General features: G+C 34.3%; 4 protein-coding genes across 7 annotated transcripts; 3 read left to right on the top strand and 1 right to left on the bottom strand.

The window, feature by feature from the left end:
• Positions 1-17346: 17346 nt before the first annotated feature.
• LOC133031978 (uncharacterized) lies at positions 17347-19013 on the top strand. Its single transcript, XM_061105786.1, has 2 exons — positions 17347-17895; positions 18357-19013. The coding sequence occupies exons 1-2, from the start codon at positions 17869-17871 to the stop codon at positions 19011-19013; spliced, it is 684 nt and encodes a 227-aa protein (XP_060961769.1). The 5' UTR covers positions 17347-17868.
• Positions 19014-19901, top strand: LOC115695585 (uncharacterized). Its single transcript, XM_061105785.1, has 2 exons — positions 19014-19530; positions 19648-19901. Exons 1-2 carry the CDS (start codon positions 19014-19016, stop codon positions 19899-19901), a joined length of 771 nt encoding a protein of 256 aa, XP_060961768.1.
• On the top strand, positions 19226-21358 carry LOC133031788 (uncharacterized). 2 transcript variants are annotated; one of them, XM_061105462.1, is made up of 4 exons: positions 19226-19530; positions 19648-20217; positions 20350-20566; positions 20660-21358. In XM_061105462.1, exons 2-4 carry the CDS (start codon positions 20105-20107, stop codon positions 21083-21085), a joined length of 756 nt encoding a protein of 251 aa, XP_060961445.1. In that variant the 5' UTR covers positions 19226-19530; positions 19648-20104; the 3' UTR covers positions 21086-21358. The 2 variants fall into 2 exon arrangements, with proteins under 2 accessions (XP_060961445.1, XP_060961444.1); XM_061105461.1 differs by having other exon boundaries at positions 19226-20217.
• Positions 21359-21463: 105 nt separating this feature from the next.
• LOC133031787 (uncharacterized) lies at positions 21464-25039 on the bottom strand. Of its 3 annotated transcripts, none has more exons than XM_061105457.1 (7): positions 24055-25039; positions 23317-23975; positions 23133-23225; positions 22737-23035; positions 22513-22645; positions 21879-22369; positions 21464-21778 (listed from the first exon to the last, which is right to left on the bottom strand). In XM_061105457.1, exons 2-7 carry the CDS (start codon positions 23317-23319, stop codon positions 21583-21585), a joined length of 1215 nt encoding a protein of 404 aa, XP_060961440.1. In that variant the 5' UTR covers positions 23320-23975; positions 24055-25039; the 3' UTR covers positions 21464-21582. The 3 variants fall into 3 exon arrangements, with proteins under 3 accessions (XP_060961440.1, XP_060961441.1, XP_060961442.1); XM_061105458.1 differs by having other exon boundaries at positions 23317-24392; positions 24500-25039; XM_061105459.1 differs by having other exon boundaries at positions 23133-25039.
• Between the last annotated feature and the right edge of the window lie 377 nt (positions 25040-25416).

Below are 25416 nucleotides of genomic sequence, written 5' to 3'. Positions count from 1 at the left end.
ATGAGCAAAAATCGAAATAACAATCGTAATATTAAAATGTATAGTTATATATTCTTTATAAAATATTTAACATAAAAGTGAAAATATTATTACAATATACTATAATTGGTTAATTGTCAGATTTTTCAAAGTTAAAATTAACTATTTAAAAAATTATAAATTAGTAATATCCTACACACTAACCATTCTCAACCATCAATGTTAAATGAAAGGCCACAAAACATGCTCACTAGTCACTGGTACCTAAAGATTGGCCATCCCCACTATAGTCCTACCCAATAATTTTATATGTAGTTTTGTTTGCTCTCGTAAGTACTCTATTTTGTGTGATTCAATGAAATAAAAACAAAAGAAAGAAAAGGTGATTGAGAGGTTTATTGAAAAGCTTTCCTTGATTTGTCGAAAAGCGGTTATCAAATTTGCTCTACTTGCTTCATCAGTCAACTATGATGGGCTGATAGATCAAATCTACGGTTGGTCCACCTCACTTATTTGCATAATTTTATATATGTTACACCCTACTTTTTTTTTTTTCCCTCACAAGTGCATACTTCATCATTCTTTTGCTAATTTCAAGTTCAACTAGTTAGTATATGACATATGATGATTGATGACTAGTCTTCAAAATGACTTTGTTTTCTCCAATTTTTTAGCGGAATTGTTTTTTCAAATGTAGATCGAGACATATTTCATTATCTACAATGATCATTCAAGATGGTTCACTTTTTGTGCACAGAGATTATATAAATATATATATCCACCTAAATTTGATAGATTCTTATACTTCAATATTCAATTTTTTTTAGTATTAAATAATCAAACTTGATTTTTTTTTTCACGCCTAAACCAACCAAGTTGCTCCTAACAAAAGAAAAAAAAAAAAGAAAAGAAAAAAAATAAACCTATACAGTTAGAAATTTGAAACAAAATTGATTTTAAATGATGAAAAATAACTAAAATTACATAATATATGAGTATATATAAATATATAAAATGAACCTTAATTAGTCATTTCAAAACCATTGTGAGAAATGCTAAATGGCATTTTTAGTGTCTAACACTTATTGATTCAACTTAATATCGAGTCCTACTTGTTTTACTTTAATAAACATTATAGAAAATAATTATACAATTATAGGACCACACTTCATCGTGGTGCTACGCACCATGATTCCTCGTAACAATGTTCCTTAACTGTTAATAAATTTAAAGTATCATCAATTTACCTCCATTAAATGTTAACATGAGCTTTTTATGTGTACATAAGTATACACATGACATGTTTCTATTAGTTAACAATATATTTGTTTAAAATAGTAGAAAATTATTATAAACTTCAATTTTTTTTTTCTATTTCTTCTTTTTTGGTTTTTTTTCTTCTTCTTCTCCAAAGCCCTAACAAGGTCTCTACCCACAAACACCATCTCAGACCACCATTGCCCAACCATGACGCCAATCTCTGATACTTTATTTGTCGGGTTTCATGCCCTAATTAAAACCTAATTTAACTTAATATTATTTTTAATCAGTAAAGTTCAAATTTTTTTTTTGACTTTATTAATCGCTTCATTCACGTGATTATTTTGATTATATGTTTAATATATAAATTTTATTAAATCTAGAATATATAGTTTTACATAATTATAGTGACGTCATCATAGTAGAAAATAATTAATATATTTTAATTTTTGAATATTTAAGTCTCATTATTTATCAGTGTACTAAACTTACACTAACGTAATAGTTATCAATAATGTTTTTTTACACTTTAGTAAGTGGTTTGTCTTTTCGAAAGTATTAACAAAATAAACTAGAAATTGGATGTATATGGTTTACTCGGGAAGGGACTGATATAGGAAAGTAGAATATTTACCATGATCTTACTGTTATAACTATTCTTAGAAGTTTATCATACATTAATTTGATATGAATTCTAAGATGATTAAGCTTTAAGCTAATTCTGCTATTTGAGTTTTTTGATTTGTTCATTACAAGCTTACCGTAAAGTCTAGCCAATACTTGCATTTTGTGAACTCAATAGTGTAATTGAGTGGGAGTGTTAATAATAAAAATTAATATTTACAACTTCTATTTGCTACAAGACAAACGATTTATTGTTCTTTTAGCCAACCAATACGGAGTCATAATATATGAGATTTTGAACCAAAAATCTTAATAAATGCAAGTAAAAGACACCAAAATTTAAAGAGGTTTGGCCCAATTGTTGGTAATAACTTACTTTCCTTGTGTTTTATTGATCTTGGTTGTAAGTCAAGAATAAGATCTTAAATGCATGAAATAAAAATGCAGAATTTTTGCTTATGAACAATGAATGATGATCCACTTCTAAAGTCATGTATGATCCCTTATGTAGGCAAAAGGGTTTTGTGCGTCTCTCTTCAGGAGACACGACCTAGGGTTTACTGAACCCTAACCGCATGTTGAAACATCTCAATCGTTCCCTTAATTTTTGATGTTGGTTAAGGTCAAATTCTTATGGTGATATTTTGCTATTTTTGAGAGTTTATAACCACCTTTAAGCTTTGGACATGAGTGGACATTTGCTTGTTACACATAAGGAGAGATGGGGCCGATCCTAAAATTTAGTGTGTTGTAAGAAAAGAATTATTTTTGGGCTCTCATTTAAAAAAATAGTATTTTTAAAATCAGTAAAAAAAATTATGTGTTGTCGAGCAAATTTTGACAACACCAGTTTTGTGCGAGTATTCAAGGGCTACTTGGATACCAAAAAATAGATATGCGAGTACTCCCTTAGAATAGCGAGTACTCAAAGAATATAGTGTATAATATATGCGAGTATTATAAATAGTATAAAATAGACATAGAAAAGTATAGTCGTTCGGCAGGAGCTTCGGGCTTGGCCTGCCTAATCCACTGTTGAAAAGAGTGCTCTAGCTCTGTTTCTTTATTCAGATCAGCCCCCCTTTGAATGGAGGGGGAAGCCCCTACTTATAGGTAGTAGGCATCGGTTACAAATAATGGCCATAATGAGACCATTACAAAATAATAATGATAATGATAATAATTGGCTTATTAATCAAATTAATTACGCCGGTTATAAAATATGTGTAACATTTGTCATGAATGCTCCTTGAATGCTTGACTCTTGACTTTCGTTGATTGGTGTATGTATTTGCGTCTTTCCCTATTGATACTGCGACTTCATCAAATATGCGAGGTGTGCCTTTCTTAATATAGCGAGATCTCTTTTAGTTAATATTGCGAGATCCTTTCTTTCGGTACTGTGAGTACTATAATATTGCGAGTCACCTTCAATACAACGAGTTCTCTATAGACAAGTCTTTCTCGCGGGGAGGGTAGATTTATGCCTATAACACATGCCCCTAGTTCTTCAGTATAGCTTGCTCTGTGCTGGAGAACTTAAAATAGTCCAAGCCCGCGTTTGTCGATGATCATGATGTCTTATTCATGTTGTGCGTCACATTTTCAATTGGTTATCGAAACTCGCAAGTTTCTTATAAGACCATCGCACAATAAAAACGTGAATCTCGCAGGATTCTTTTGGATGTGTGAACTGCTCGTGGTTCATATTGATGCATGGACCTCGCGGGGTTTTCATCGGTGTATGAACCTATCGGGGTTCTTATGAACCTTGTGAGGTTCTAATGGATGCATGAACTTGTCGGAGTTTGCACTGATGTATGAACCTTACGGGGTTCAAATAAAGGCACAAACCTCTCGGGGTTTGTTTTGTTGTGTGAACCTCTCAGGGTTCTTAACTCATGGAATGCTTGCGACTAAACAGGTCGCGTATCGGGCATTCGTGTATGAACCTCTCGGGTTCTTATTTCATGGAATGCCTGCGACTAAATGGGTCGCGTATCGGGCATTTGTGTAGGAACCTCTCGGGGTTCTTAACTCATGGAATGCCTGCGACTAAACGGGTCGCGTATCGGGCATTCATGTATGAACCTCTCGGGGTTCTTATTTTATGGAATGCCTGCGACTAAATGGGTCGCATATCGGGCATTCATGTGTACGAACCTCTCGGGGTTCTTATTTCATGGAATGCCTGCGACTAAATGGGTCGCGTATCGAGCATTCATGTGAACCTCTCGGGGTTCTTACCTCATGGAATGCCTGCGACTAAACGGGTCGCGTATCGGGCATTCGTGTAGGAACCTCTCGGGGTTCTTAACTCATGGAATGCCTGCGACTAAACGGGTCGCGTATCGGGCATTCATGTATGAACCTCTCGGGGTTCTTATTTCATGGAATGCCTGCAACTAAATGGGTCGCATATCGGGCATTCATGTGTACGAACCTCTCGGGGTTCTTATTTCATGGAATGCCTGCGACTAAATGGGTTGCGTGTCGAGCATTCATGTGAACCTCTCGGGGTTCTTACCTCATGGAATGCCTGTGACTAAACGGGTCGCGTATCGAGCATTCATGTGAACCTCTCGGGGTTCTTACCTCATGGAATGCCTGCGACTAAACGGGTCGCGTATCGAGCATTCATGTGAACCTCTCGGGGTTCTTACCTAATGGAATGCCTGCGACTAAACGGGTCGCGTATCGAGCATTCATGTGAACCTCTCGGGGTTCTTACCTCATGGAATGCCTGCGACTAAACGGGTCGCGTATCGAGCATTCATGTATGAACCTCTCGGGGTTCTTAACTAATGGAATGCCTGCGACTAAACGGGTCGCGTATCGGGCATTCATGTATGAACCTCTTGGGGTTCTTATTTCATGAATGCCTGTGACTAAACGGGTCGCGTATCGGGCATTCGTGTGCTGACAACATAGAACTCGCGAGTTCTGGTCGAGTTGTCGTGCGCATTGGTCATCCGAACCAAATGCTGGTAAAGATGCAGTCTTTACATAGGCTTGAGGGAGAACCACCGGGTCATCACATATACTCAATATATGTCTCGACTGTGCTAACTTCTCTCTACGTCCCGCTTTTATTCTTTTTACTATGCGATGCATAGTGTGCGACTAGACCCTATCTCGGTCGCACCTTCTCGCAAGTTTCGATCATGCAAGGAAATACTGTGGGAATTGCTCCCTTATCATGCCCCTAGTTCTTGCGATGACATGTTGTTGTCTAATCGTTGAACTTTTCTTGAGGGACATTTGATCTGTCACATTGCAGGTGATCTTTAGTTTTACCTTATTGAGGTTTTCATAATGACTGTCGATCATCATTTATATTTTCAAGATGCCCTGTCAGCAGAACTCTTTGGAGTCTGTACTGTCCGTTAGGACGGAGAGGTAATTTTTTCATGAATCGTCTAAATAAGGCATAGATTTGTCCATATATACGATGTGCTAGTATTAAAAGTACCGAGCACCATCAGGGATTTGCAATAAACTCGTTATTTTATCATGCAAAAATGAGTCTTTGGACTCGCCTATTTATGATTATTAAAATAATTATTGCAATAGAATCTCTAAATAATTAAGCAAAAATGAGCGCACATAGCTTGCCAATTTGCGATTACTTAAGAATGAGCATAGTTGGCCCAAATAATTATGCAAAAAATGAGCACACATTGGGCTCGCCAATGGACAGATAAATGTATGAAGAGCATACTTGGCTCCTAAATAGCCATGCAAAATGAGCAAAAACAGTGCTCACCAATTTGCGATTAGATAAGCATAATCGTGGGCAAAAATGAACACTATTTTCGACTTGCCAATTATTTGGGAGCGTATGTAAAAATGAGCATTATAGTTGGCTCTAAGTTGTTGGGTTTTATGCCCTAAATAAAACTCTGTTTCAATGTAATCCAGATTATTCAATATCAATAAAGTAACAGAAGTAATTTTTCATTCACTTGTGTATGTTTTGGTTCACTTAATCAATTGCTTGTCTATTTGATTTATAAATTCATCCAAACCCCTTTTCACATACTTGATCATGTTTATTGTGTTGTCAACACAGTGGAAAATAAACATGACTATGTGAATAAAGTATTCCTAGATTTATCAGAACACTGAGTTTTACTGATATGACAATCTACAACAGAGTTTACTTACATTTGGAGAAATGTTATGTTCTTTCCAGAACATAGGTTAAAGTAAAGCTCAGGTTGGATGCATGGAGTATGCATTGGAATGGACCGATATTGAACTTTGAATTAGATTTTGAAACTTACCGTAAATATCTATTCAATTCAATATCATAAGTTGATCCTAGATCACATGATCGAAATCCTGATATGGTTAGGCTCAATTTCAAGAGTATTATTCGTGTTCTTTGATTTGTTAGTTAAGCCTAATCTTTAGTCTGGGCAATACATACATTTTGGGAACACGGTAGTGCGATTGAGTGGGAGCGCTACATAAATATAGAATCTATAGCTTCTATCTGGCGAATAGTAAGCAAAGGGTGATTTTCTTCGAGCTTAACCAAACGAGATAAATGATTGAGTACTCATTTCACTTAGTTGAAATATCATTTATACAGGGTTAAGTGTTTTAAGGATAAAATACATTGTAGGGTGTTACGGTAATTTAGTCCCTTTACAGTGTAAATCATCCATATAGAGGATCATTGATCACATTAGGATTATAACAATGGATAACTAATAATGTGTCTATATGGTGGAACATATAGAGCATTCTATATACTGAGAGTGCAATTCTAAGTTCTATGTGTGGATTCAACGAAGAATTAATAAGTCAGTGAATTTAAGTGGTAAATTCTAGATCTGCTTATTGGAAGCTCGGATATATAGACCCATGGTCCCCTCACTAGTTGAGATGATATTACTTGTAAGACTCATTTAATTGATTTTAATTAATCAATTAAAAATTCTCAAGATAGACTTGTCTATTTGAGAATTTATCACTTATTAAGGACAAAACAGTAAATAGAGATTTTGAAGGGCATATTTATTAATTAGGAAACTTTAATTAATTTCATTATTAATAAAATAAATGACAATATATTATCTGATAATTAATTTTAATTATTAAATAATTAGATTTGACATTTATGTGGTTGAACAAAGGAATTGGCAGTTTTTGACAAAACAGGAAACTATCAGTGTAGGAAAAGGAAAGTTGGAAAAGTGGCAAGCCTTGTTTCCACAATGCCTAGGCCGGCCACTTAGCTTCCTTTTCTCTTTGATTTTTTCAATTCCAAATGTCAATCATAGCCCTTGGTGGTCTTCTATAAATAGAAGGCAAAGGCTTCAGAGTTGAACACAACTGTACAACCTTTTCACAATATTATTCTGAAAGAATTTTCTCTCAGAAAATTCTCTCTGAGCCGCCACCCTCTCTCTCTCTCTTCCTTCACTGTTTCGAAAAGTATAAGTGCTAGAGTAGTGCCCACACACATCAAGTAATACCTCAATCATAGTGAGGAAGGCTGCGTAGAATTCAGAAACAGCAAAGGAGGACTATCGGGCTCAGATCTTGATTATACTCTGCTACAGAAAGGAATCAAGGGTTAGAGATCTGAGTGGGAGGAGACATATATTCCGCTGCAATCACTGTAAGATTTCTGATACTCTTATGTGTTTAATTTCCTATCGTTTTAGAAGTTCATATTTAGGTTGTTAAATCAACATACTTGTGAGTAGATCTAAGATCCTGGTAAAATAACTTCCAACATAAGTATCATGCAAAAATGAGCACACATTGGGCTCGCCAATTTGCGATTATGAAAAAATGGGTATTGCAATACGCTCATAAATAATTATGCAAGAAATAAGTGTCATGTTTCACTCTACTTTGCAAATAAAATGAGCACATAGCTTTATCATGCATTCAGATGCATTTCTATTCCCCTTAGAAGTTAACGGATAATAATTTATCAAATATAGAATAATTATTTGACCAAAGTGTTGGACTTGATTGAAATAAAGGAAAAAGTGCACCTCGTAATCTGTAGGCGTTGGGCTATCCGCACATATAGCGTCCAGGCGTTGATTGATTCCTTCTCGTTCCTCTAATGTATCGTGCCTCTTTATTTTTATACATCTGATATATAAGCGGGTGGTATTTACCAAGTGGGCCATCGTGCCCTAAAATGAGACAAAAAAGTCTTTTTGCCTTTGGTAATTAATTCATCGTCTGAACCTTTTAAGTAGGGTTCGATTCTTTCATTTTTCTGAGACGTTAGCCAGCAAACCTTTTGGGTTTGTGTTGCCCGATTGAATTGGAGCGGTGCCTAAGCGAGGCATTGGACATATCTGCGATGTACTAATGGGTAAAAATAATTGAGCACTATCGCGAGTTTGCCATATACTTGGTATTTTAGCATACATAAATGAGTGTTTGAGCTCGCCTCTTTGAGAGTACATAAGCATAATTGTGAACTTGTCAAATAATTTTGCAAAAAATGAGCACACGTAGGGCTCGCCAATTTGCAAATAGAAATAAAATAGCGGCTTTGCTAAATAATAACGCAAAAATGAGCACTATATTAGGCTCGCCAATTTGCGATTAATTATAAGTGCAGTGATAAATTTGTTGAGCAATTATGCGAGAATGAGCACAGATCGCGTTCGCGGGTTTCGCAATTATAATAAAACTTGAATTTAATATGTGTTAATTGCATGCCCACATAAATATATATTTATTTTGTATAGCATATTTGAATTTCTTTTATCTATTTAGTATATATGAAATAAGTGCACCTGAAAGTGATCCACACATGCGAGAGAGCTTCTACTTTGTTTTGGCTAAGTATTCGGCCATCATTTTTGAGATCCTTTACTACATGTATACACAGTTGTATATCATCGTACTAGGCGAATCTTCATTGCGGAATGGTGATGAGATTTCGCTTTTATCTCGTCACTTTTCTATGTGGACCTGCGAGGTCTACGTTATCTTTTCCGTCCTTGTGGCTGCCATTTTTTGGTTGTGCGGTCATGGCACTGAAATCACAATCGCCTTCTCCGCAGATTACTCAATAAATGGCCCTTACTGGGAACAACTCTCTGTTCTCGACTGTCATATACCAAGATAGTAAGTCACAACATCAGTGTTTCTGCTTGTGCAACTTCTTTTTGGCGATGAGTCGAGGCAGTACGTAATCACTACTTTTTTCTTAGTGCAATTCGATTTCTCGTTGCTATGATTCCTGAAACAATCTGTAGTCTTTGGTATTGGGGGCTCTTCTCAGGTTGCGGCTGATTGTCTCTTCGAATAGATTTGTGGATAATCTCAGACGGAGATATCTATTTGATTTTGCTGATGTGAATTTTCTTATGGAATTTTTTGTGTTGCTTTGAACAGTGCTGTTGATAATCTCTTGATCATAGTTGATCTCTGAATGTTGGGGCTGAGATTGCTCACATATTGTCTGATTGAATAGAGGCTGATTTTGTATATACTCGTTCATCACGTTGTGATTTTCCTCCAAAAAAAATCATAGAATTATTATAAAAATCGTTCCCACAGACGGCGCCAATTGTTGTCGAGCAAATTTTGACAACACCAGTTTTGTGCGAGTATTCAAGGGCTACTTGGATACCAAAAAATAGATATGCGAGTACTCCCTTAGAATAGCGAGTACTCAAAGAATATAGTGTATAGTATATGCGAGTATTGTAAATAGTATAAAATAGACATAGAAAAGTATAGTGGTTCAGCAGGAGCTTCGGGCTTGGCCTGCCTAATCCACTGTTGAAAAGAGTGCTCTAGCTCTGTTTCTTTATTCAGATCAGCCCCCCTTTGAATGGAGGGGGAAGCCCCTACTTATAGGTAGTAGGCATCGGTTACAAATAATGGCCATAATGAGACCGTTACAAAATAATAATGATAATGATAATAATTGGCTTATTAGTCAAATTAATTACAACGGTTATAAAATATGTGTAACGTTTGTCATGAATGCTCCTTGAATGCTTGACTATTGTCTTTCGTTGATTGGTGTATGTATTTGCGTCTTTCCCTATTGATACTGCGACTTCATCAAATATGCGAGGTGTGCCTTTCTTAATATAGCGAGATCTCTTTTAGTTAATATTGTGAGATCCTTTCTTTCGGTACTGCGAGTACTATAATATTGCGAGTCACCTTCAATACAACGAGTTCTCTATAGACAAGTCTTTCTCGCGGGGAGGGTAGATTTATGCCTATAACATTATGTAATTTTAAAAATTATGATATTTATTTGGCCCTTGGAATGATGGGTCCTAGGCACAGGCCTAGCCCGCCTATGCCGAGGGCAGGGTCTGGACAAAGTCAAAGATGATACTACTCACTTCATATTCGACCAATATATATTTTCTAAATTTTTCATATAATATTTTAATTATTATATATTAAAATTATTGAATATATAGTTATAAAGTTGACTATTAATTTTTTTTTTAATTTAATGTATAATAAAAAATTTTAATAAGTAGAATGTTTATTTATTTTAAAATTAATATTTTGCTTTTTTACTTTTATTTTAAATTACATATATTATTTCTTTTTATTGTGGGATTTTTTCTGTAATAAACTAAAAAGGGAAACAATTTACATTTATAACCTAAAAAGGGAAAATAAACATAAATAGAAAATAACAGTTTCTACTTACAAAAATACAGGCCAACCCATAAAAAACGGAGGATAGACCTCCTTCTTCGTGACCCAGCCGAGAAACCCCAATCAACTAAATCTCCACCATTTTCTTTCAAAAACAAGGGAAATCATATCTGAACAAGATGTAGATCTCAACGAAAAACCAATCAAAACCCAAAAAATTCAAATACAAAAGAAAAAAAAAAAGGTAATTAGCCTCCATTTTTGTACAAAAAATACAAAAACAACCTACAATCAAAAACTCACCGCGTTCAGAGGAGAGGAATCGAAGATAAGGACATCTGGACATTATTGAAACTCACCCACAATCGAATAAGAGAAAGAATTAAAGGTAATACAATTTCTTCATGAACCTCTTCCTATCTTTTATTCTACATAATTGAGAATGTGCTATAAATTGAAGAAAACAGGAAAAAATTGAAATGATAAGGAAATTTGGTCAATCTGAATAAAAAATCAACAACAGATTGCATCAAAAAAAACATTAATGCATATAATTAGATGCACCAAAGTTTTAATATGTAAACAATTGTTTATAAGTTGTTTTCCAGTAAAATAATTGTTGTTTGGGATCTGCAAACAAGAAATGTTGAATTTATTCTTATTAACTACTGTATGCTTCAAAATAATTGTTTAATAGTTGATTTGACAAATAAAAATAGTCGTTCAGATTGAAATGTTATTTGCAAATGTTGTCACTGAAAAGAGTTGTTTATTAGTTTTTTTGTTAGATTGAAATAGTTTTTTGCAACTTCTGAAACTGAAACCAATATTTAATTTACATTATTTCAGGACATGGAACCATTACAAATTTTGGTACAGAGCAAGGGGCATTGGGATGACAACACAAACTATGTTGAATGTGAATCAAGTGGAGAATTAATTTCCAAATGCACTTTTGATGAACTAGTGAGAATAATGATGGAAGAACTCCAATGCATCCCTGAAAGACAACAAATACAACTGAAATACCAACTGAAAGAAGGATGTCAACCACTACAAATAAAGGATAACAAAATAAAAAAAAAATCATAAGCAACAAATTTGAACAACTAAATAAATAAATTGCAAGCAACAAGTAAAAGACAAAACAAAAACTAAGCAACTAGGAAAAAACTAAAAAATAACATTTAAAAAACAACTCCAATATGCTCAGCCTAAAAGATGAACAACTTCAAAGTAATATATTTACCAGAAAATGAAATTCAAACAGTAATTGTCAATCGAGAAATTAAATTAAACAACCTGAAAACAAACAGTTAAACATCTGTTGATAACAAGGCAATAAATCACTGAAAAACCAATAATACTATAAACTGTTTAATAGCAGAAACAAAACCAAAAACCAACTAAAAAACAACACAAAAACAACATCAACAAAAAATACATAAAAGAAATACAAAACAAATGAGACAAAACATAAAACCGTCATTAATGGTTAGTACTAGACCTGACCTTGCTTATGCAATCAGTGTGCTAAGCAGGTTCATGTCTAGTCCTGGAAAGAAGCATTGGAAAGCCATGAAATGGCTTATGAGATACTTAAAAGGTACATCTAAGTTGGGATTGGTCTATCAGGGTCACCAAACAGAATCAGAATATCGAAGGGTTCACAGATGCAGATTATGCGGGGGACAGGGACACTAGAAGATCTACTTCGGCCTACTTTTTCTTAACAGGGGGAAATTGTACTAGTTGGAAAGTAAAATTACAGCCAGTAGTGGCGTTTTCCACTACCGAATCTAAATATATAGCTACTATAGAAGCTATTAAAGATGCTCTATGGTTAAAAGTGTTGGGTTTTGTGTCCTAAATAAAACTCATTTCAATATAATCAAATTTACTTATTAATAAAGATCAGAAATAACATTTTATGTTGCATGGTTCACATGATTTATTTCATGATTATATGTATATAATGTATGAATTCTTTTTAAGTCCAGAACATATGAATTTGTTAAAGATTATAGTGTTGTCAGCACAGTGGAATATAATCTTAATTATATGTTCAAAAGTTTATTCCCTGATTTGTCAGAATACTGGATTTAGACTGACATGGTATAATCAGCGATAGGTATTCTTACACCTTGGAAAAGTGTTATATCCTTTCCAGGATATTGGCAAAGTTTACCAGTATCGGATGTATGGAGTATACATCGGAAGGGACCGATATTGAACTTTGATTAGATATATTAAAACTTACCGTAATATCTATTCAATTCAATATCACCTGTTGATCCTAGATCAAATGATCTTAATCCTGACATGGTTAGGTTCGATCTCAAGAGTACTATACATGTTCTTTGATTTGTTAGTTAAGCCTACTTTTGGGTCAGGGTGATACGTACATTTTGGGAACATGATAGTATAATTGAGTGGGAGCGCTACCATAAATATGGAATCTATAACTTCTATAGGAATTTAGAAGTGAAACGATGATATCCTTCGAGCTTGGCTAAACAGAGATAAATAGTGGAGATCTCATTTCACTTTGCGAAAATATCATTTATACGGAGCTAAGTGTTTTAAGGATAAAATACATTGAAGGTGTAACGGTAACTTAGTGCCTTTTAAATGTAGATCATCTGTTAGAGGGTCATTGATCACATTAGGGTTATAACAATGGATAATTAATGACGTGTCTATATCATGGAACATATAGAGCGTTCTATATGACTGAGAGTGCAATTCCAAGTTCTAAGTGTGGATTCAATAAGGAATTAATAAGTTAGGGAATTTACTTGGTAAATTGGGTTCGACTTATTGGAAGCTCGGTTATATAGACCCATGGTCCCCATACTAGTTGAGACCATACTGCTTGTAAGACTCAGTTAATTGATTTTAATTAATCATTTATAATTCTAAAGTTAGACTATGTCTACTTTATGAATTTTATTAATTAAGAGACTTTACATGTCTAAATTAATAAATATATTAAATGGCAATATTATTTAATAATTATTTTCAAGTTATTAAATAATTAGAATTGACATTTAAAAGGTTAAATTAGAAAATTGGCATTTTTGAGAAAATGGGAATGAGAAATAACAAAATGGGAAAGTTGCAAAGTGAGGCCTAATTCCCTTTGTATGGCCGGCCACATGCACAAGAAATTACCATTTATAGTTTTCATTATTTTAATGCCATACAATTCTAACCTAAACCTAGAGGGTATTCTATAAATAGAAAGTGTTGGCTTCAGGAAACACACAACTTTGAACATTGGTTTCTTTCTGAAAAGCCACACGCCCCTCTCTCTCTTTTCTTCTCTAAATTTTGAAATTCCTTGAGTGATGAGTAGTGCCCACACACATCAAGTGGTACCTCAATCATAGTATGTAAGACTATGGAAAATCAACTATCAAAGAAGGAGAGAAAGAAGATCCAGATTCAGATCTTGATTATGCTCTACTACAGAAAGGAATCAAGGGCTAGAAATCTGAATGGAAGGAGTCATAATATTCCGCTGCACCCAATGTAAGGTTTCTTAAACTCTTATGTGTTTATTTCATTGTTTTAGAATTCATATTAGGATGTTAATCAAACATACTTGGTAGTAAATCTAGATCCTGGTAAAATAATTTCTAGCAACTGGCACCAGAGCCATGGTAATGATTTACTTTCATGAAATATGAATTAAAACAATGTTTAGTATGTTTCTGTTGGGTTTTATGCCCTAAATAAAACTCATTTCATATAATCAGATTTACTTATTAATAAAGATCAGAAATAACATTTTTATGTTGCATGGTTCACATGATTTATTTCATGATTATATGTATATAATGTATGAATTCTTTTTAAGTCCAGAACATATGAGTTGGTTTAAAGATTATAGTGTTGTCAGCACAGTGGAATATAATCTTTATTATATGTTCAAAAGTTGATTCCCTGATTTGTCAGAACACTGGATTTAGACTGACATGGTATAATCAGCGATAGGTATTCTTACACCTTGGAAAAGTGTTATGTCCTTTCCAGGACATTGGCAAAGTTTACTGGAAGATTTCGATGCATGGAGTATGCATTGGAATGGACCGATATTGAACTTTGAATTAGATTTTGAAACTTACCGTAAATATCTATTCAATTCAATATCAACTGTTGATCCTAGATCACATGATCGAATCCTGATATGGTTAGGCTCAATTTCAAGAGTGTTACTCGTGTTCTTTGATTTGTTAGTTAAGCCCAGTTTTGTATCAGGGTAATACGTACATTTTGGGAACACGGTAATACAATTGAGTGGGGGAGCGCTAACATAAATATGGAATCTATAGCTTCTATTTGGCAAATAGAAGTAAAGGATGATTTCCTTCGAGCTTAACCAAACGAAGATAAATGGTGGAGATCTCATTTCACTTAGGTGAAATATCATTTATACAGGGTTAAGTGTTTTAAGGATAAAATACATTGTAGGGTGTTACGGTAATTTAATCCTGTACAGTGTAAATCATCTATATAGAGGATCATTGATCACATTAGGGTTATAACAATGGATAACTAATGACGTGTCTATATCGTGGAACATATAGAGCGTTTCTATATGACTGAGAGTGCAGTTCCAAGTTCTAAGTGTGGATTCAATGAGGTAATAAGTTAGGGAATTTACTTGGTAAATTCGGTTCGACTTATTGGAAGCTCGGTTATATAGACCCATGGTCCCCATACTAGTTGAGGCCATACTGCTTGTAAGACTCAGTTAATTGATTTTAATTAATCAATTATAATTCTAAAAGTTAGACTATGTCTACTTTATGAATTCTCACAGTTTAAGGATGAAATCGTAAAGAAAAGGGTTTCTAGGTTTAATTACTAATTAAGAGACTTTGTATGTCTAATTAATAATTATTTTAAATGACAATATTATTTAATAATCTATTTTAGTTATTAAATAATTAGTTTTGGCATTTAAATGATTAGAATTGGAAAAATGGCATTTTTGGAGAAATTGAAATAAAATTGAGGAAACTACAAAATCCAAGTGAGGCCCATATTCCCTCTATGGCCGAAGCACTCCCTTTGTGTTTCCCAATTATTATTTTATTTTTTAATTGTCATGTAATTGCTAATCAAAGCCTAGCTATAATAGGAAAGTGGTGGATCACACTAAATAAGGCAGTTAATTGATTACACAGTAATTAAGGAAACTGTTTTATTTGGAAAGTTGTGCTCTCCCTTCTCCCTATATAAAGCAACCTTTGTGTCTCTTCTCTTGCATGCTATCAGCCACGAAATTGAGAGAGAAAAGAGAGAGAAATTTCGAAATCCTTGTGAGATGAGTAGTGCCCACACACATCAAGTGGTATCTCAATCATAGTATGGAAAACTATGGAATTTCTGCATCAAAGAAGGAGAAAAGAAGATCCAGGTTCAGATCTTGGTGATGCTCTGCTACAGAAAGGAATCAAGGGCTAGAGATCTGAACGGAAGGAGTCATATTATTCCGCTGCACCCACTGTAAGGTGTTCTAACTTTATATGTGTTTATTTTCATTGTTTTAGAATTCATATTAGGTTGTTAATCCAACATACATGTTAGTAAATCTAGATCCTGGTAAAATAATTTCCAACAGTTTCTGTGTTGATTTGGATGGTTTCATGTGGTTTATGTGTTAGTTGATGAATGTATATGTTGTACAGTATCTTTTTCCATAAAAAATATTTTTTCTTTTTTTTATAAATATTTTATTTGGATTCCTTGTGAAAAATTAAGCAATTTTTGTTTTTACGGAACTTGATTCCGATAAAAATTGAGAAAGTTATGTTTTTTCGAAAAATTGGATTTCGGGTATGCATGGGTGCTCAATTAGGGGTGAGCAACGGTCGGTTTGGTCGGTTTTTTACACAAAAAAAATCCAAAATTCAGTTTTCAGTTTTTATGGTTCTAATCCAAAAACCGACCGACCATTATAAAAATATAAAAAAGAACTGGCCGTTTTAATCCACGGTTTGGTCGGTTTAAACCGACCAAATCGAACTTCATTTTTTTTTTTTTTTAAAAAAAATAAGTTTTTAAATTTTTTATAATTATTTGAAAACTAAAAAATTAAAGTATTATATCAAATATCATATAATTTAAAAATAAAACTTTCTTAGTTAAATAAATAATGTAAAATAAACTTTTTTAAATTTGTTCAAATTATTTGTGCTACTAATATGGTAATGAGTTATATTAAAAAATTAGTATTATTTTATGAATGTGTGTATATAATACGTAAATGCATCAACTTATAATAAAATAAAATAATGAATAATTGAGACTTTAAATAAAAAAGATATAAGTAAACTTAGATTAATAAAATTGTATATTAAATATGTACAAAAATAATATATATTACATATAATATATATGTTCGGTCGGTTCTTGATTTAATCTGTCGGTTTGCGATTGACACTAAAACCGACCATGTTAAGGCAGTTTTAACCGAAGGCGGTCTTTTCAGTTTTCGGTTTTTTCGGTGTTCGGACGGTCGGTTTACTCGGTTTGGTCGGTTTCTTGGATTTTTTGCTCACCCCTATGCTCAATCGCACGGATCAGGTGCTTCGGACAAGCTCCTCATCTACGCGCGTGAGCTGTGCATGCAGCCCGTGTGCACCCTGCGTCTCGCCCAGACGAACCCTGTAGGTGACCGAGTTTTCTCGGTCAGGCATGCTGTAGGCGCCGAAGATCCTCGGCGTGAGCCCCTCCTCTGCACGCGTACCAGGCTGCGTGCAGCCTGTCCTGGGCAGCCACTTTCTCAATCCGAATTTTGTGGGATTTTTCCCCAAAATTCAATTTTTTCATGGGATTGTTTCCCAAAATTCATTTTTCCAATTTTAAATATTTCTAAATTGAAATATTTCCAATTTTAAAATATTTTCAATTTGGAATTTTTCCAATTTTAAATATGAGATTTTTTCTATTATAGACTAAAAATAGATGAAATTTACATTTATGACCCCAAAAAAGGAAATAAACAAAAATGGAAATTAAAAAGTTGTTAATTACAAAAATGCCGGCTGAGAAAACGGAAAGGGAAACTCCATCTTCTTCGTGACCAGCCGATCCTTCTTCGTGACCCAGCCGTCCAACCCCAACAACCCAATCTCAACCATTTTTCTTCCAAAAACCAGCAAAATCAAATTCAATTCAAAATGTAGAACTCCTAGGAAACCAGCTGAATCCCGAAAATCCAAAATCAAAAACGAAAAGGAAAAAAAAAAACCAGGAAACCTCCATTGATGTACAAAAAAAACTCAAAAACAACAATCATTGAACAAAGAAATCGCGATCAGAGGAGAAGAACCGAGTAGAAGGAGAGCTGGAAATCAAAGAAACTCACCCATGATTGAATCAGAAGGAGAATTGAAGGTAAACAAATTTTTTAATGAACGTGAAAAAAAATTTTAGTGTAGATGAATAGAAATTTGATATTAATTGATGAAAACCGGATTAAATTGAAATAATAATGAAATATTGATGAATCTGAGAAAAAAACAACAACGGTTTGCATGAAAATAAACATTAAGGCATATAAATAGTTGCTACAGTGTTTTATTCTGAAACTGTTGTTTACAAGTTGTTTTACAGTGGAATAATAGTTGTTTGGGATCTACAAACTGGAAAATATGAATCTACTGTTATTAATTAGTGATCAGTTTTGAAATAGTTGTTTGATAGTTGATTTAACCTATATAAATAGTCGGTCAGATGAAAGTGTTAGATGCATAAGTTATTGTTGGAAAGAGTTGTTTATTGGTTGTTTTGACAGATTAAAATAGTTGTTTGCAACTACAAAAACTGAACCAAGTAAATAATTTACATTATTTCAGGAAACGGAACCATTACAAATATTGGTGCAGAGCAATGGGCATTGGGATGACAACAGAAACTATGTTGATTATGAATCAAGTGGAGAATTAATTTCGACCAAGTGCACTTTTGAGGAACTAATGAGAATAATGATGGAAGAACTCCAATGCAACCATGAATCAACACAACTACAACTGAAATATCAACTGAAGGAAGGAGGCCAACCACTACAAATCAAGGATGACAAAAGTCTGTTGTTCTACATAAAGCTATTAACGAAGGAGGTTGATTTCACAAGGTACCCATTGTGTCTGAACAAAACCAGTAACACGGCACCACCTAACCAAACAATGGTGTGGAACAATATGATCATGGAATCGTATGAGAACAACGCAGCACAGGAAGACTTGCAGCAACCTGGAAACAACACGGCAACAACTTCCAAGCAACAACTATCTGCGCAGACGATGGGATCTGGTGAAGTTGATGCATTTTTCCTAGAAACAAGAATAAATGTCATCGAATCAACCATACAACAACCGTACAACAACAGAGAAAAAACTACAGCAGTAGATGAAGATTTCGACTTCACCGACTATGCAAAGCTTGTGGCTGCGAAATGGTACAAAGAACTAGAAAACAACCAGAAGAAGAAGAGGAAGTGGACAAACACGTAAATGATGATCATCAATGACAAACGACATGAAACAATAGAGAAGGGGCAAATTTACAAGGACAAAGAAACATTGATAAGTACACTATGCTACTTTGCAATCAAGAAGACATTTCAATACAAAGTAGTGAAATCTTGCACAAAAGAATACAACATAGTGTGTTTGGACACAAACTGCAAATGGAGTTTAAAGGCTACAAAATATGGAAACACAGAAACATTCATAATAAGGAGCTACGAAGAAGAACACACATGTGCAGTTACAATAAGATTTGGAGATCAACGACAAGCTACATCAAAGTTGATAGCAGACTTTGTAAAACCAAAATTCTTGAACCTGAAAACAAAGTGCAGCCCTGCAGACATAAAGACAGAAATGAAAGACAAATACGGAATAAAGATGAATTACATGAAAGCATGGCGTAGTAAAGAGCGAGCACAAACCCAGCTACATGGAAATGCTAAAGAGTCGTACAATCTCTTGCCAAGATACCTGTACATGCTACAGAAAACAAATCCAGGTAAAAAAAAATTTAAAAATTTTACTTTGAAAATATTTGTGAAAAAACAGTTGTTTTTGAGTTGTTATTTCGTTGAGTACATGTTGTTTGAAAAAATCCTGTTTGATTAAAATTCAGGAACATTAATAGACATAGAGAAAGATGATGATGACAGTTTCAAATATGCATTTGTTGCATTGAATGCTGCTATAAAAGGTTGGCCAAACTGCAAACCAATCATCGTGGTAGACGGTACATTCCTAAAGGCCGCGTATGGAGGCACGTTGCTCACTGCCAACACACAAGATGCAGAATCTAAAATTTTTCCACTAGCATACTGCATAGTTGATTCTGAGAACGATAAATCGTGGGAGTGGTTCTTAAAAAAATAAGAGAAGCATTCGGGGTTCGAGAATGTCAATGCCTAATATCAGACAGACATGAAAGCATCATCAAAGCAACTAGGAAAGTGTTCCCTGAAATAACACATGGCTACTGCATCTTCCACCTCTTGTCGAACCTCAAAACAAAATTCAAGAAAAATGCAAAGCATTTCAGAGTGCCATTCTTTGCAGCTGCAAAAGCTTACACAGAAATGGAGTTTGAATTCCATATGAGGGAGCTAGACAACTTGGATAAGCGCATAAGACCGTACCTGGAGAAAATTGGCCATGAAAAATGGTCAAGGTATCATTCAGAAAACAACAGGTGAAAACTAATAAGAAGGATAAAATTAATGATATGTTCACCTATTTATAGCGTTGTATTTGCGTTGTTTTTGCGTTGCGTTTGAGTTTTTTTCCAAAAGTAGAACTATGACAGAAACTGTCCAAATTGTAGGTACTCTACCATGACATCAAACATAGCTGAGGCACTGAACTCAGCAAATTTAGCAGCAAGGGAAACACCAGTGACAACATTAATGGAGTGCTTGAGGGCACAAATGCAAGAGTGGACATACAATAATAGAAAGGAGGCACAAAAATGCACAACAAGGCTGACACCATCATCTGAGAAAAAACTCATAGGGAACTATGTACAGTCATTGCGACTAACAGTAAGTTCAGATTATCGTTCGCATAAAGTAAAATAAAAACAGTTGTTTTTGAATAGTTTTTTGGTTGTTTTAAAGTTGGTTTAAAACATGCAGGTGAAACCAGCAAACCAGAACCTGTTTGAGGTGATAGATGAAGACAGAACAAGAATAGTAAACTTGAAGGAGAAGACGTGCACATGCAATAGATTTCAAAAAGATGAAATGCCATGTAACCATGCAGTCGCCGTCATGAAGGACTTGAACATAAACACATACAACTACTGTGCACAATACTACACATCAAAAGCATGGCTGCAAACATATGAAGAAACAGTATACCCAGTTGGAAACGTAAGAGAATGGGAACTTCCAGATTTTTTTGAAGAAATCATAGTGTTGCCTCCAAAGGAGAGAATCAAGTCTGGAAGGCCGAGGAAAAGAAGAATGGCAGCAGCTTGGGAAACAAAGAAACAAAACAAGTGTGGCAAGTGTGGACAAAAGGGACATAACAAAAAGACCTGCAGAAGAATTACAGCATAGAAGTGGAAACAACTACACATCAACCAAAAAACAACTATATTAAAACATTTAGAAAACACATACTGCATATTACGATTGGTTGTTACATACATTTTTTTATTGTGATTTTTTATGTGGAGAGATATTGATAATAGGGAATTGGTATTATTATCATTAATATACAAAAGAACATCAAATATTATAGTTAAATAATTAAATGAGTGGAAGAAGGTTGAAATTAATAAGAAGGAAAAATAAACTACATAAAGTGATTACAAATGCAATTTAGTTGTTTGTCAGATGGTTGTAATAAGGTTGTTAATAGTATGCTGTCATGACTAAGAGTAAATATAAAGATTAAAAATCCAAAAATATGAACAAATTAAAAACCAACTCCAATTAAGAAAAAAACATGATAGAAACAACAACTTGTCTATGATTATGAACATAATCTGGTAATAGAAAAAACAAAAGCTACATAAAAAAAAGTAGTATTTCCAACAACAACCAATAGATAACTAAGACAAATTCTTCTTTGGACCCTTTGGAGGAGCCTCATCTTCACTATCAATAAATTCCACTTCTTTCATGCGAGCATACTTATAGAACAACACAGCAAGCCTATCACGGTGTTTCTCAACATCAAATATGGGAGGAATCGGTTTCATATCAATAAAGTATTCGGCGAACGATGCAACGAAACAACCACAGTCACTGCAAAACAACCAAAAAACAACAGCAGAAAAACTTAAAAAAGGAAAATAACATTACAAATTTTAAAAACATTTGAAAATAAAAAATAAAAACAACTTACTTCGAGGTTTGTTGAGGCAAACCATCAACCTTAACAACTTTGAAAGGGTCTAAACAAACCGGTTTGTTTTCCTTTTTGAACTCATCAAACAAAGCAAAAAAGTGGGGCAACAACACCGCAAATGGCTGACAAGCTTTGATAGCAGCACTATCTTTCATAGCAGTCGACAAGGAGTTGTACATGTACACACGCCTTTCCTCAATATTCAATCGACCAAGAATCCAATGTGATTCAGTCTCCATATGGATGATAAAGAAAACATGATCGCACAAATGCCAAGGGGAACCACATAACATTTTTCTACCTCTTATATAATCAGCAATGGCATGCTGGGCAGTTATCAAAGAAAGATTTTTTTTCTGTGCAATAAATTTTTCATACAAAGCATGAATGGTTTTGAAGAATAAGCAATCGGTGGTTGTGAACTTAACCTTTGGCTCCTTTGCATACTTTCCTTTTTTACGTAGATAGTAAAAAATGATGTCCAGATGCTGAACAATAAAAAATGAGAAATGTTCGAAAATCAGAAAATGAATTATATTTCAACAACTAAAAAACAACCAACAAACAACATGAAGAAAACTATAGACTGAAATTTTTGAAAAAAATCAAAAGAAAAAATAAATTAACTTACAGAATTAGTCAAACATTGGCCAGGATATGCAAGCTTGTGGAACCACATCTTGGTTGCAACATCTTCCACGCCAAAACGAAAAGGGGGAACAATCTTATCCTTACCCTTCAAGTAAACCTTCTCCTTATCATGCCTAACATTTAAAAAAAAAATGAAACATAAATAGTAAAGTAAAAAACAAAAAATACAAAAACACAACAAAAATGCTGAAAATAAACACTTACGGATCTTTCTTCGATCGGCGTCCTTCACCAAGCCACAAGTCAAAATCAATCTCGTCTTTATGTTCTACATCTTCACCAATCTTATCATCGAGAGGACACAACCCAGCCACATACTTAACAACTCCATAACCAGAACCATCTTTAGAACTAGAAATGGAAGAGTCATACTCCATAAACGGAGACGTCAGCGCTATGGGTTTCTTAGATTTCCTCTTGTCAACAAGAGGAGTTTCTTCAACGGGAATTGGGTCATCTTCAAGTTCAATGTTAGAATCAACATTGAGACCTGTTGCACCCATCTAATATATTTTTTCCACAAAAATGAAAGAAAATAGACAGTGTTAAACACAAAAAGTATGAAGAAACTAAAAAACAACCAAAAAAAAAAAAATATACCTCAAAACAAACAAGACGACGATCCGTAACCTCAACATTTTCAGAAACTGAAATCTGTTTACAAGGATCACCACCAATTCCATCTGAAGACATCTGTTTATATATGGTATTAAAAAGGAATTAGATCATGGTTAAAAAATAACAACCTTTACACAACCAAAAAACAACACAAAAGCAACATTACCATAAGCTCAACTGCTTTTACCCCGGACTGAACAGGAGCCTCAACATCTATTTGAGTAGGGCCGTCATTGAAATCAACGAAATTCTTGATACAGAAAATAAAGGAAAAAGAAAATGGAAAAAAGTGAAGTTATTTTTTGTGAAAGACTTCAACAACTAAAAAAAAACTACATAACAAAATAAAAACAACAAGTAAAATAAGAAGACCAACAATAAATTGCGAACAACATAATCTACAAACACAGCCATATAAATAACATAATAAATACAAATAAATAGTCTGAAAATAGTTGCAAATTTCTGAAAAATAAAACATAACAAGAGACATAACAATAACATAGAATTACAAGAGCACTACCTAAAACGGACTTACAACAAAATAAACCACACAAAGTAACTAAAACCTAGTTACATTGTCTACTTATCTACCTTCTCCTCACTATCAGTGGCATCATCATCACTGCCATTATCATTTTTTTCTTTTGAGTCAGAATCTTCATCGGCTTGACCATCCTTCTCTTCACCTTCACTACCCTCCCCTTCCTCATCACCCATAACATTCTCTTCTTCATTTTCATCAGTTTCTTCAGATTCATTTAAATCAAAATCTGCTTCATCACCACCTCCATCATCATCATTGGAAGAGTCACTGCCTTTTTCCTATATTGAAATTACAAATTAAATTAGTATAAAACAACTTAAAAAAAACCGAAAAACAACTATTGAAAAACTAAAATACCTTGGCATAGGAATCGGCAAAAACAGTAGAAAACTGTGTCTGCATTGAAGCCATCTGAGCACCAAAAGAAACAAACTGTGCAGACACAAACTCTTTCAACTCAACCAAATCAGATGAATCTTCTGTTGGGAAGTATGCAACGAATCGATCTTGACCTCCAACCCATGAAATTTCTCAGAAAAGGCATCAAGCTTGACAGAAATGTCACTCTGAGCAACAGTTGGCTCTTCGGGAACAGGAAGACTCTTGTAAGAGTTGTAGTCGGTGTCGAACTTGAAACTGCTCAGTTTCAAAGCTTTGAACTCACCAGCCGTGGGCCTCATATTTGAAAGTTGCAGCTGATCAAAAAACACCAAAATTAAAATTTCAATTATGAAGATTAATAATAATGAAAAACAACACAAAAACAACTACTGAAAAACCAAATTACAACAAACAGATATACCTTATCTTTGGAAACATCAAAGATAGTAGTCTTCAAAACTTTGAAAGTAGGTTGACTATTGCATGTCCACTGAGTGATCCTTGGAATACGAGAGCTTTCCTTTTGGCAGTACTTACCTTTCATGTACTTACAACACTCGTAGAACCAAACTTGAAGAACATGAGGACAACCAATCAAAGTGTAAAAAACACTCGGCCTCTTTCCCGAACTCCTTGCCTTCCTAACCCCCTCAACCCAACTATCAAGCTTACCCTTCAATGAGGAAATAGTCAATTCAAAAGAACTCCGGCCCCAAGCAAATTCATTGTACCTCCCACTATCTACAACATCTAAAATAGACTTGGGTACATTTTTATGCTTAGTGCCACTAAGCAAGAACCACTCCATGAAATACAAAACTGCCAACTTCACAGCATCCTCATCAGAATCACCCCACCTCTTGGTGGTAAAACATTCCCTAACAGATTCCTTAGTGATAGAGGACGAAGTTGGCCAATATCTTTCACAAAGACTATTAACCTCTTGCTTAAAATCTAAGACACTACAAATACCTTCACAGTCTAACCCAGTAATCAATGCAAATTCCTCAATGCTAAACCTAAGCCTAACACCGCGTATCATTACCCACAACTCAGCATCATTAGGTTGCTGAACCTCCCGGAGCAACAACCCATGAAACACTTGGGGTTGAACTTTAAAATCGGGAAGGTTAAGGAAATGACCAAAACAGGTTTTTGAAAACATTTCAAGCTGTACATCTGAAAGACAAGACTTAATGTTCTCTATCACCTGGAAAGTAGCAGTGGAAAAGGCTTTAGCAATGAATAGATTCTTCTGGTCATAAATATAATCCCATTCCTGTATCAATATAAACAAAATAAATCAGGACAAAAACAAAAAAAACTAAAAAAAAATAG

The sequence above is a fragment of the Cannabis sativa genome, chromosome X, assembly GCF_029168945.1.
Source record: "Cannabis sativa cultivar Pink pepper isolate KNU-18-1 chromosome X, ASM2916894v1, whole genome shotgun sequence".
In the NCBI taxonomy this organism is placed as follows: domain Eukaryota; kingdom Viridiplantae; phylum Streptophyta; class Magnoliopsida; order Rosales; family Cannabaceae; genus Cannabis; species Cannabis sativa.
This window is presented reverse-complemented; position numbering and strand designations above follow the sequence as displayed.

Bases quoted from the DNA above. Each gene is read 5' to 3' on its own strand.
- LOC133031978 (XM_061105786.1), top strand. From the start codon at position 17,869: ATGATTGAATCAGAAGGAGAATTGAAG. The intron at 17,896-18,356 runs GTAAACAAATTT...ACATTATTTCAG, and splicing joins AATCAGAAGGAGAATTGAAG to GAAACGGAACCATTACAAAT.
- LOC133031787 (XM_061105457.1), bottom strand. The intron at 23,036-23,132 runs GTATATTTTTTT...AAAATATATTAG, and splicing joins GTCGTCTTGTTTGTTTTGAG to ATGGGTGCAACAGGTCTCAA. The intron at 21,779-21,878 runs GTAAGTTGTTTT...GTTGTTTTGCAG, and splicing joins TTGCCTCAACAAACCTCGAA to TGACTGTGGTTGTTTCGTTG.
- LOC133031788 (XM_061105462.1), top strand. From the start codon at position 20,105: ATGGAGTTTGAATTCCATATGAGGGAGCTAGACAACTTGGATAAGCGC. The intron at 20,218-20,349 runs GTGAAAACTAAT...TCCAAATTGTAG, and splicing joins TATCATTCAGAAAACAACAG to GTACTCTACCATGACATCAA. The intron at 20,567-20,659 runs GTAAGTTCAGAT...TAAAACATGCAG, and splicing joins TACAGTCATTGCGACTAACA to GTGAAACCAGCAAACCAGAA.
- LOC115695585 (XM_061105785.1), top strand. From the start codon at position 19,014: ATGATGATCATCAATGACAAACGACATGAAACAATAGAGAAGGGGCAA. The intron at 19,531-19,647 runs GTAAAAAAAAAT...ATTAAAATTCAG, and splicing joins GCTACAGAAAACAAATCCAG to GAACATTAATAGACATAGAG.